General features: G+C 44.9%; 1 protein-coding gene and 1 long non-coding RNA gene across 2 annotated transcripts; one reads left to right on the top strand and one right to left on the bottom strand.

Annotated features, from left to right (window-relative positions):
- Positions 1-729: 729 nt before the first annotated feature.
- On the bottom strand, positions 730-3,189 carry LOC147607467 (methyltransferase FGSG_00040-like). Its single transcript, XM_086790752.1, has one exon. It carries the CDS (start codon positions 3,061-3,063, stop codon positions 730-732), a length of 2,334 nt encoding a protein of 777 aa, XP_086646878.1. The 5' UTR covers positions 3,064-3,189.
- Positions 3,190-9,347: 6,158 nt separating this feature from the next.
- LOC147607466 (uncharacterized) lies at positions 9,348-9,705 on the top strand. The gene is made up of 2 exons (XR_015264753.1): positions 9,348-9,450; positions 9,534-9,705. It is a non-coding gene; the product is annotated as an uncharacterized LOC147607466 (long non-coding RNA).
- The last annotated feature ends 2,796 nt before the right edge of the window (positions 9,706-12,501 follow it).

The raw sequence follows: 12,501 nt of genomic DNA, 5'->3' as shown, positions 1-12,501 counted from the left end.
GAAACCAACCAATGTTAACTTGCAGAGCCCGAACTTGGTCTATGAGATAGGACGATGCATATGTGTGTGCCCTCTGGATATCAAAAACAAGAACAAGAATGCTGAGAAGACACTTGCTACAGAAAAAAAGAGGGCTGAATTGAAGAGAACATAATGGACAAGGTACAATGACACCGCGCCAAAAGCTTCCAATTTCTCAAGCAATCAGATCATACCCATATCTCCCACTTGTGAAGCTCAAATCTTAAAAAAACCTTGAAGCTAACATGTTACAGAATCAAGCTTACAAAATGCACATATGGTAGGACAAAGTAAGACCAAGAAAGGCCATCATTGTTAACAGTGATAAAACTATGCAGCCAATGGCTCTTCCTAACAGTATTAGTAGCAATCAGCACCTTCCGTCTCCAAAAGCGATTACTCTTTTGTCTGTGTAGATAACACAATCTAAGAGAACACACACACACACACACACAAGAATGCCCACCTACCTCTCCTACTCTTAAGGCATGTTTTAGCATGCCAAAAAAAAACCATTACCCCTAGAAAATCAAATAAATAAGCGCTCTCCATGTACATTTCCAAAAGTGGCAACCTACTTAAATAATGGGCAAAAGCCAAGACTCTCAAGTCTGAACAAAATGAGGTCTTCAGGAGGGGATGGGAGGGGACCTCCATCTGGGCTGCTTAACAAAAAATTTGTACAATGTAAGGTCTGCAGAGGGGCCTCTAAGGGAAAGGAAGAAAATGAGAGTAGAGAGATACCAGCTTGTCCAAAATTTCAGGTGCTCGAGAGCCAAAGGCACGAGCACAAGCATCTCGACCCAAGGGCCGGAGCTCTTCGGCCAACTCCCACTCGCCCTGAGGAGCGTTCGCCACCAGCACTAGCACCCTCACATTTCCTGGCTCCACAGCTTGCAAGCACTCCATTAACAGCTTGCCAGATGTCATGCACATGTTTAACAGAGGCATCATAAGTGCAGTTGCCCACATTAGCTGCGAAGTTACCATGTCTGCTGTGCTTGTTACCAGATAGGCGGGTGCATAGGAAGCCCGAATCCAATCCGCATGCTTCTTGCTCAACCGCCATGTCGTCAGCAAATCATCCAGCTTATGACCCAGCTTCGCCAACATCCAGCATTCTGGTAGCTCAGTGGGAAATTCCGCCCCCACAGTCCCTGCGAACACCGCCTCCTGCGCAGCAGCATCCCTCAATTTCAAGAACTCCTTATTTATGGGCCTTAATCTTTTCCACATTGCCCTCTCCTTTACACATCTCTTGCATCCACACTTGAATCCCCATGCCTCGCACGCCTCCTCCCTCTCCCTCAAGGGGATGAATGTCTCGAAATAGGGCAGTGCTATCTCCTCCCCCAACACCATATCCCTCGCTGCGTGAATGAACACAGCTTCTCCCACATCTAACCGGCTTGCATTCGAGAGGCAAGAATGATTTATGAAAGAAGGGAGAAGCCATAAGCCACATTCAGGTTCTTCACCCCATTGCTCGGACTTAATGCGGTCCTCATCTCCAAGAAACATAAACTTTCTTTGCACTCCAAAGTTCTGTTTCACTTTCTCAAGCACCCAATCTACATTCACCTCCATATCCATTCTAGCAAAACTTCCGTCTTCAGAGTCGACAGAAAACTCAGTTTTACTGAAGAGCTCAATGGAAGGCACCTCCAAAGAAATCGACGAGCTTGAACCTCCACAAAGGCTCCTAAGCTGTTGGACTAGCCTCTTGGAAGTCTTTGCGGCTTCTGTTACCTTCTTGGCCACTTTCTTCAAAGCCTTTGAGCTCACCTTCTTGCTATGAGGACACTCATCTGTACCTAAGTTCACACTAAACCTTGCAAGGGCATTGCTTACAAGCAGCAGCTCCCCAGCTTTCACATTTGATTTGACAAACAAACCCCTGCCTTGGTAGTCATTGGACTTCCTTATCTCCACAGGGCCAACAAAATCATTACACTTGGGGGCATCATGAGTCTTGCAGCCGCCCAAAAGAAAAGCCGTTATATCAGCTCCTTTTACTGCCCCCTTGGCGCCACCATGAGTGCAGAACCATTTGCTATTTTCAAGCGCAGACGCAAGTTGCAGGTTCTCAGGCTCTTTCTTCAAAGCAGATGAAAGGCACAGACAAGCTTCTCTGTAAGAGCCCATCAGATGCAAAGCTCGGCCCTTGCGGTACATGCTCTTCACATGCCCAGGGTCAATCTTTAATGCCTCCTCACTGTCACCAAGCGCCTTGTCACACGCCCCAAGCTTCATCCATGCCTCGCAACGATTGGAATAAGCTAGCATAAGGGAGTGAGACACCTCACCTCCCATCCCCAAAAGCTCAGGTCCCATAAACCTTCCCATCTCGATGCACTTGGAGTAGAAAGAGACAGCTCCTTCCCAATCTTTTGAAGAGAAGCATCTGTTGCCCTCACTTCTTAAGTGGGTAAGCTGTGAAAGTGTTGCAGCGCCATTCCCTTTGATGGTGTCCACATTTACAAGGTCTGAGGGATGAAGCACCTGCAGAAACGGTATCCCACGCGTGCTGCATTTCAGAAGAGGCTCCTTGATGGCTACCTTCGATCCCTTTGGAAAGAGCTCCTGAGCTTCCTTGCAAGACACACAATGGCTATGCTTCACACAAACCCTGGCAACATGGCCCATTTCGTCCCGCAGGCAGGTCATAATCTTATTGCCATAGACCGGAAAGGCATCTGCGTCGAGAACACCATAAAGGGCCCTTCTGTGGAAACGCTGGCCAAGCTCCAAGTCTGGGAGCTTCAGGATGGGACGGAGCTTCTCAAGCGAAAGAGGGCATTCCACAGAGGAAACCCTACAGTCTCTGTCCACCTTTTCGGCATGCCGGAGACCTCTTTCATGGACCTCCAGTACTTCAATACTGTTAAAACACAAAGGCACAAGGTCATCTGCTTCGTCAAGGCTACTGTCATCCTCGTAGTCATCTCTCCCAACATCATCCTGGCTATGGTGGCATACTGCTGTATTGGCTAACAACTCTCCTGTGCTAATGCCAAACATTTCTGGCAGCCCCATATCCATGTTGACCAGAGCAGCAGTGACTAGTAACTAAGGAAAAAAGGACTTACAATAAGCGGGTTTGAGTAGCAGGGGAGAATCGAGGATTCGAGGCCCGCCGTCACACGCGGCGATATTACTCCAAGTAGCGGGTCGAGAACCCGCCAGAATTTCCCGCTCGAATTCTAACGGCTTATATATGGATGATGGGGGGAATGAGTCATGACCCTCCACACCATATCACACGGGCATTTTCAAATGGGATCTATGGCTCGGAGGCATGTGGGCCGTCTGATGCACACATGTAAATTGGGTAAACTTTGTAAATTTGGGGATAAAAGAAAATTTTGGTGCATTAGTAAAATTGCATCATCCACCTCTCCTGCGTCTTGATCCCACAATCTCTCCCTACCAAGCCATGTGCTCTAACCACTACACCCGCGTGCAACTGCTGAAATTTGAGAGAGAAAAGGCAAGGGAAATTGTATATTCGGGGCAATTTCAAAAATCCGACGGCACGAACAGCTAGCCCACAATCTCCCCCCCCCCCCCTCAATTTTAGTCTCCACCATTGATTTTATTTGAACATGCCCGTGTGATATAGTGTAGAGAGGGATGTCCACACGATACTCGCACGGCTTGCCAAAAACATTTTTCCCGACCAAAGTGCAAAAAGTGCCGTTTGAAAGCTTTCCTGGTTTTAGATTCAAATTTGTTGGTATTTGCATTATAATTTTTAATATTTTACCAATTTTGTTCAAGGCAAGGTTGAAAGCCAGCCTAACCTTTGCAAATTTAACCCCGATTTTTTGGCGACCACTTACCCATCACCCCAGCTCTTCCTCTCTTATGGGACGGTGAATTTGGGATTAACAATCCTGCTTCAAAGACAGGGCCATCATTTTATAAAAACTATTCTCAAGTTCCCACAAGAAACTGATTTCAGGAAAGGAATCGCGTAGGCCCCAATCTTGATTGCCTGACCTCTCATGATAACAGGAATCAAACCCTTGCCACAAAGATGACAAGCCATTGGTTTAACTAACACGCCCGCATGCATTTTTGTAAGGACAAGGGTACTAAGTGCAAGGCCAAGGAGAGAGGCTACCAAGTAAGGGTTCCTAAAAAGGTAGGGCTAGGGCATGGCCAAGAAGGGCTCTAGAAAAGGAGATGGTTGGGTGAAGATATGGTAGCCAAAGTCCTTCTGTTCCTCACAGTCGTATTAGAGCGCAAGTTCGGTTTCTCTCTTATGCTTTGAGAGTTCGCGGGAGGGGTGCCAGAGCAAAATGAGGAGGTGGTGCTGCCAAATAGCTTCGCCAGAGCATTTGCACGCAAAGTCAACATTGCACCAATGGTCGAAAATCACTATAGCACCTTGCACTACTCATGCGCCATAGCCAACCCCTACAAGCTCAGTTTCATACTCCATGGTTGGTCGTCTCTTTGTGAATTGTGGCCCAAGTGTTTTTATTTTAAGGGGGCAATCCCACACGAGCTCCTACCTCACATAGGAGTTTCTACCAAGCATATAACGAAATGGAAGAACTTTACCTCGCATGCATGCCTTGGAGCAAGGAAGCTCTATCATCACATTAGCAAATACTTAAGAAGGTTTGCAGTCTTAACATTTAATGTTCTCCTTTTTGCATGCTCTCTAACAAATTTGCACAGCGTAATAGCTGCAAGGCAAGTTAACAATGCACTCAGTCCTCAACGAGACCATGAACAAATCTTATGAAGGTCTAGAGCCATCTTTGGCAAGCATAAGCACGTTTTTTGATCAACGACCAACTTTGTTTTCAAGAATTTAGTCAACCTGAATTTGAAGCACGGCTGAGTTTTAGTCAACCTGAATTTGAAGCACGGTTGCGTTTTGATTTTTTCAGCACAGCTTTAGTTTATCAAATAGCCAAGGGCTTTTCCATTTTTAGGTTAAAAAATTTCCCTTGCCTACTTTATATCTTACACAACTAGTCTTTAAGAGCTTGTTCACGGAGCATGCTTATGTAGAATACTTCAAACATGTCATAACATGATATTCTTGATGAACACGAGTTCGATTTTGATAATCATCCACAAATGGGCCGGATGTGGCTATCCAAGACGTGAGAACAGAAGACACCGACGTGTTAAACAACGATCACGATTTTGTTGACATATTAGATTTCAAAGCGCCTGCAAAACAGATTGAAGTCAATCTACCCACACGACGATGAGCTCCAATTCATCGGCCCTCATGGAAGCCGTTAACAAGTTCGTGCTGCAATTAAGAACCAATCGCTCCACAAATATAATAGTTCCCACGTGTGGAGCACTAACAGCAGGTAATGAAATCCTAAAGCTTCATCATGGATGAAGGATTCAAAGCCGCCGGTCTTAGAGGTGAAGATCAAGAACAGAATAAAGATGCGGCGACACATTCGTGCATAAATGGGCAAATGTTAATCATCTCCAGGCGAAACCAGATGCCTCACATCCTACAAAGACCAATCTAGCTTTGGAAGGCAAGGCCTACAAGTGGTGGATGTCTATTCTACCTGCACAAAAATCTAAGACTTGGGGGTAATTTAAGCATGTTTTCATAAAGAATTTTTACCCAGTAATGAAGCAGAGAAGAATTGGAATGCATGGGACACATCCATAAATCTTCTTTGACCAGTCATATCTCCAAATATAGAGAGATCATCCTTAAGTTGGATGAGTTAGATGAATTCCACAACGTTAGAGATTTTCTTCTAGCCTACATCCTGATATCAAGGCTACAATTACTCATTTGCATCCAAAGATATTAGAGATGTTATTTCCAAAGACTTAGTATATGACGCAAGGTTTACACGGTGAATCTGATTTCCTTGATGGACAAATCAGACATCATATACATATAGGAGGGCTAGAGGTTTCAAGGGTCCAAAATTGTCCTTTGCTAAGGAGTGCTAGAAGAGCAAAGAACGGTTGTTAGAATCCCCATAGTTAAATAACATCATTCATGTTTGGATATAATGACAACTTCAAGTTTAGAAGTTTTTAGCCACAAATACAATAGATGCTATTTATTTCTATTCAATGATGTGTTATGAGATGTATCTTTTTGGAATGATAAATGATTATTGTTTCACACTAAAAGTGTTCAATTTTACCTTTGTAGAATAGGAGCCTTTAGAAGCTCTCAACAAAACTTTCAAGCACCACGCAGAACTTTGAATAGTTGGTTTACTCAGCGTGCACTACATTAGAGATAATGGAGCAAGAAGTCTTTTTCGCAGTGTTGTTTCCTCAACAATCAATGGATAGGGAAGTTTGAAGCCAGCATTGGTGTCTACCCTTGCCATCCCTTAGTGACCCATCCTTCACAATGCATCAGTGACATTCATGATTCAAAATATTGGGAATGACATCCAAAATGTGATGAAATGTGCACATGAATTGCATCGTGCAACCATCGCCATTTTCATGCCTTCACACTTGTTTGTGTTTTTGCTCGATTCCGATGATGTGCATCACACATTGACTAGTGAATTGTGGAGGGTTGAGGGGCACTAATCTCCATTCTTACATATGCATGGGAGTCAAAGGTTATCAAACACAAGGGTGACACCATGAAGTGCATGGTGATGGTTGAGCAGGCAGCAGCAGTTTGCTACCAAATAGTCGTGCAACAACTCTCCACCAACTTTTCCTATAAACATTGGAAACTCACAGAGGGCAAATAGGAAGCTTTGGATTCTAATATGATCAAGGCAGATCAATTGGAGCTTCATATTTGCATGCAAGGGGACAACTATTGGGACATCTTAGTAAATGCTAATTGGAGCTTGGCAAAGCCTTGACAACACTTGGTCCTCAAGTTTAAATTGAGAGGTGACTACAATTTTCTCAAAGATGGGACCTCTATGCGCAAGACAAGGAGCCCTCCTTTTTGGTAGGGAAATCAACTTCGCTCGATCCATATCTCTAAAGCATCCCCCTGCTTTACAATCTCTGCTAAGTTTAATAAAAGAATTCCATTCATAACCTTTGTTTTGAGTATAAAATGTCATAATATGTATGCAATATAAATGGGTTCATGTTGGCTAGGATGTGTTAGCATGTTTGTTGTGACAAGCAATCTTTTTTTTACGTATGGTATCATGAAGGTTTTCAAAAGTCATATAAAAGTGATTGGTTAGTCATTGTAAGTCATTTTTAAGTACTTGGGTCTTGAAGTTCATTACTCTAGAAGCCTTGCTCCCATCTCCATCTTATGAATCATTTACATTTATCATGCAAATAATTCACATCCACCCCGCATGATGCGCTTCTTGCACAATTGGAAAAAACTACCTCCGCCACTTGGTGCAAAAGCTCCTTCCTATGTTTGAGGGGGGTCAATCCACATGCAAGCCATCACACATCTTCATGCCAACATCTCCCAAGAAATCATCAGCTACATGGAGACATGCATGCTTGAGTTCTCCATCAAGCTTGAGGGAGAAGAGGGATTATTGGTGCCTATCGATTTCCTCAAGTACACATTATGAGAAGACAAGAGAACTTGCTTCAAATTGCAAAGGATAATAAAGGGTTTAATGAGAGAGAGAGAGAGAGAGAGAGAGAGAGAGAGAGAGAGAGAGAGAGAGAGGGAGGGAGGGAGGGAGAGGGAGAGAGAGACTAAAATAAGGCAAATAAAGACGATTTGAATGCAAAGAGTTGAGAAAAATGAGAGAGAAGGGTCCATTTGTGGGGCAATAAGGTTGAATAGGGTTATTAGACTCTTACTACTTTGGAGTCTGCTGATTGTGTAACTCCATGTCTTGCAAGAAAAATGTGAGACGAGCTACTATTGATGATAGCTGAGAGGTTAGTCGCACTCTGCCACCATAGTGTAGAACTACCAAGCAGTAGAGTGCTTTAGGTTGGAGTGCAAAGCACAAACAGGTCGTGCAACTGCGAATCCAAACGGATGGCTCTTGGGCTACAAAACTAGATATGCATCAAGACCAAGGCTTTGTGACATGGCTTTTCTTGAAGTGGTTCCTGCTTGAGTGGCACACACACTCTTTCTAGCTCACTCAATCACTTGTAGACTCACACACACTAATGATTTGCTTAGCAATACCAAAATAGGACACATATGCTTGCTTTATAAACATGAGAGCAAGAATCATAGGATTCCAAGGCATAGGATCTCCTAAAACATAGAATCGTATATTTAGGAAATTCTATGTTTTATGAAATCCTTTGTTTTTTAAAATAATATATTTAATAAAAATAGACACTTATATAAATTATTTATTTACAGATTTAGGTATGGCTTCTTCTTCGCATCTAGCTGGTGGCATTCGCACGGTCGAGGACTTCATGGGCCAATGGACTCTCTTACGACGACGTGCTCGCGGCCTACCACACGCAGCCCCCTCCAGGACGATCGTCATTCAGTTGGTTCACGAACGCCATGAACATCTCCACCGACTCGAAGGTCGAGCATCCCTTGCATGCTCGAGAGGAGTTTTACCAGAGCCAGGAGCACCTGCTCGGGCGCTTTACGCATTCACAGCTACAGTCACTTGGCAGTTCACCTTATGGTGGCACTCCCTATGGCGAAACCCCTTTTGTCCAGAGCCTCGCGCCGACCGCCCCTCCATCGACTGTACCCTCACAGCGAACCTCTCTGTTACCCTTGCAGCGGCCCACTCCTTACCCCTCGCAGTTTCCTACGTCCACCCCTTCGACTCAGCCGTCTCCCAACAGGCGTAGGTGTTTCTCGGGTGGCTCAGGCAGAGCGTTGGGGAGTGGACAAGGCTCGCGTAGGAGGTGCGGCTCCCGTAGGGGGAGTGGCTCTTGTTGCTTCGGTGGGGGAGGGGGGGGGGGGGCATGGACTCCCCACCAGTTTCACCACTTCCGGCCTCACCACCACTTCCGTTCCCGGTCGAGGACGAGGATCATGATCGTTCTCAGCCAGATGTACATGGGTTTTACTACAGAGTTCACTGAGGAGGAAAGCTAGACCTCGGGACCCAGGCTGGCAAGGCATTCAGGACCCACCTGAACAGTCTGATACATTTGACGTATCAAAACTACTTTATCAAGTAGAGAGATCAAGATTCCAGCGACCTCGACTACATCGACGTATCCCTCAACATCTGCTGTCCGAATCCTCCAGGGCACAGGTACTCGCGCCAATGGGTGGAAGAGCACGTCAAGATCTTCTTGAAGAACAAAAAATCAAGTACTCGGCGGACAGCAAGCAAAGCCGTCGACGACCCCGACCATAACTATCGCTCCGGGCAAGTCCACGACATAGAGTGAGAGACGGCCATGACAGAGAAGAAGAACGATGTGGCAACAGGCCAAAGAGCACACTCCCAGTAGAGGGATGCGAGGGTGCCCATGCACTACGGGTCGGGAGAAAAATTTGCAATGAAAGATAAATATGTGAGTGTTTTAGGGCTTTCTCTACCTTCAATTAGGTATCACTCTTTGTAAAAGTGTACTTACCCTTTGTCTTCCATTACCAGTACAATATCACCATGGAGCAACCGAGTCGAGAGGCGGTGAGGTACCGAGATGGCAACACCGAGTACAAGACCTGGCAGTGGTTGCGTGACAACATCCACATCAGCATGGACGAATGCAATTAGGACTCTGCAGCTTGTAAGTAATAACGTTTTAGGGTTTTAATATTTTTTTTAGTTAAAACCGAGGAATATATTAAAAAAAGGTGAGGTTACAAGTCCCCATGAGGAAGGTCCACGGGGAGACCCTGAGAACTGTTCAACCCTGTAGATATTGGGATTAACTCTGAAACTTCAAAATCATATGCAGCAAACGACTGAAAAAGTAGACATAATCAAAACTTGATGAGCAGTTCCATGAATCAAAACTTGATGAACAGCCTGATGAAATCGGCTGAGGCAAACAAGACCCAAATGTAGCTTGACAGAGGAGCTGAGCAATCATCTTGTAAGGACATGGTCGGACCACGTGAACAGTAGCCTGAGTCCGGGAGGGTTTAAAGGACCCTTCGGAAACCTTCCGATGCCTGGATGTGATAAGCAGAGTGCTGAAGCCTTCTTTGACATTCGAAATCCAATCCTTGTAGCATGGTTTCCTTCTTTTTGTAGAGCGAGGAGCTGTGAAACTTCTTCCATTTCCTCCATGGCAGGTCCTGCCAACGATCCACCTCCATAGGTACACCAGTTGGTTGAAGCTGATGGATTAGCTTGCGGACACTGTCAAGAAAGAGATAAAAATAGTGATTAGTTTTAATTTCATAAAGAGCTTCATTCCGTTGATTCCATACATGCCATAGAAGCAGCATTCTGACGGACTGCCACGTTAAGGGGTCCAGGGTGTGACATTCTCCTAGGAGGACTTCTTTCCAACTGAGAGGGGAGTTCCTAATCTTCATGAAAGCCTTGTTCAGAACACTCAAGAATTGCCTAGTGTCTAGGCAAGAGAAAAATAGATGTGGGACAGTTTCTAGCTTGGTTTTGCAACGGGGACAAAGACCATTTCCATGACCAATCTTCATAGCCTTCTCGAGGGTCCAGGTTGCTTTGTGGATGACCAGCCAGGCCAAAATGGCGTGTTTTCGTTCTTGAGCGAAGGCCCAGATTAACTTGAAGCGGAAGGCCCATTGATGTTTGTTCCAGGACAAGGACCATCTATTGTTGAGCTTGAGAACCAGGTTCCCTGCATGAAACACGTTAGGCAGCTTGACTAGATTACTAGAATACCCCCACAGAAGGGCTTTAGAAAAGGTCTTGCAGTCACATATAAGCCCCGGAGGAATGGAAACCTTCAGAGCATTACATCTTTGAATTACAAGCTCAACTCCACCCCGTGTGGCAAGATGAACTTATTACTGATTTGCTCACTGTTTAAGATGCCAGATGAGTCACATAGGTCACCCCACACCTTTATACCAGCTTTGAAACAAGAGAGGCTGATCTGAACCTGTTCATTGGAAATCGGAATCACAAGATGCCCAAACCAGACTGAATCCGAAGCATAAGCATACCGCCCTCTCTTGGTATATGTTTGAAAGCAGAAGAGCTTCTTATAGTTCATCCATGACTCCCACATCCTGCAGCATAGCTTGCTGCCTATTGGAGAGAGATATGCCTTTGAGAACAGAGCTTCATTGAGAGAGAACCCCTTCCAAGCCCTTTTTTCTTTGAGCCAAAATTTTCCAACATCCCTTTTGAGCAGGTCTACCCATACATCATTTGACAAGATAGCTCTTTGAACCCATTTAGCTGCAAGCTTCTTAGCCAGCAAACCAATATTGATTATGCCAAGACCCCCCTGCTCTTTATCCAAGCAACATACCTGAAAAGCAACTTTGCTGATCCTCTTTTTTGTCAAGTGACCCCCCCCAAAGATAATTACCCATGATAGAGTTAAGGGATTGGAGTTGGGTCTCGGAGGGCCTCCAACAGGCCAGAAAGTATACAACTGAGGGGATGATGAAGTGGTTGAGGACAAAGGCTCGAGAAGCCACCCCGGTGTTAATGTGACTCCATTTCTTGACCTGATTCTTAAGTTTATTAAGCACATAGTCCCATCTCTGTTTAGCAGAGATGTTAAAACCCATGGGGATGCCAAGCAGCCTGAACACTACACCTTCAGGGATAGCCTTACAACCTGCGGACAGAATAGTTGGAGGGGGCACTCCTTCGAACACTCTGAACCTGGTCTTGGAGTGGTTTATTTGAGAACCACTGGCTAGACAGAAGGTATCAAGGCAGGCCATGAAGTGGGCTGCAGTCTGCACTTCATTACGAAGAAGAACATTAGTGTCATCAGCAAAGAGTTGAAGACATAAGGGATCTGCCCTGTTTGGAACCGAAATACCCTTGATGTTATTGTTGGCTAATTCCTTGTTAACAAGCCACCCCAGGGCATCCGCAACAATAGCAAAGAGAAGGGGGGAGAGAGGACAACCTTGCCTTATAGATTTCCTAAGAGGAAAGGCTTCAGTGAGAGACCCATTAACTGCCACCTTAGATGAAGCATTTCCCAGTAAGGTTTGAACATACTTTATGAATTTCCTGTTGAGGCCAATATCTTGAAGGGATTGGAAGAGGAAGGACCAGTCAATTCTATCGTAGGCTTTATCAAAATCTATTTTGAGAAAGATGTAATTCTGGCCAGAGTTTTCAGCATGTTCGATACCCTCCCATAGGCTAATGATAGCATCTAGAATATACCTTCCCCTAATGAAACCCTTTTGCTCCTTGAGGATCCACTCATCCATATAGGGGTTGATTCTATTAGTCAGGATATGCGCAAAAACTTTGTAGAGAGAAGAGAGACATGTTATGGGTCTCCAGTTTCCAAGGTCTTCTTTCTCATCTTTTTTGTGAATCAGTTTAATAACCCCCATATTAGTCCTCTCAGCCAGACCCCCCTTCTTCATGGCTTCTTTCCAGATGTTTAGGATGTGAGGAGTAAGCTCGTCTTTAAATGCAAGAAAGAATT

Source organism: Cibotium barometz, chromosome 55 (genome assembly GCF_041138505.1).
Source record: "Cibotium barometz isolate CiBa-2024 chromosome 55, ASM4113850v1, whole genome shotgun sequence".
NCBI lineage: Eukaryota > Viridiplantae > Streptophyta > Polypodiopsida > Cyatheales > Cibotiaceae > Cibotium > Cibotium barometz.
This window is presented reverse-complemented; position numbering and strand designations above follow the sequence as displayed.

What these genes read in the sequence shown, in the direction of transcription:
- LOC147607467 (XM_086790752.1), bottom strand. Translation starts at nt 3,063, where the DNA reads ATGGATATGGGGCTGCCAGAAATGTTTGGCATTAGCACAGGAGAGTTG.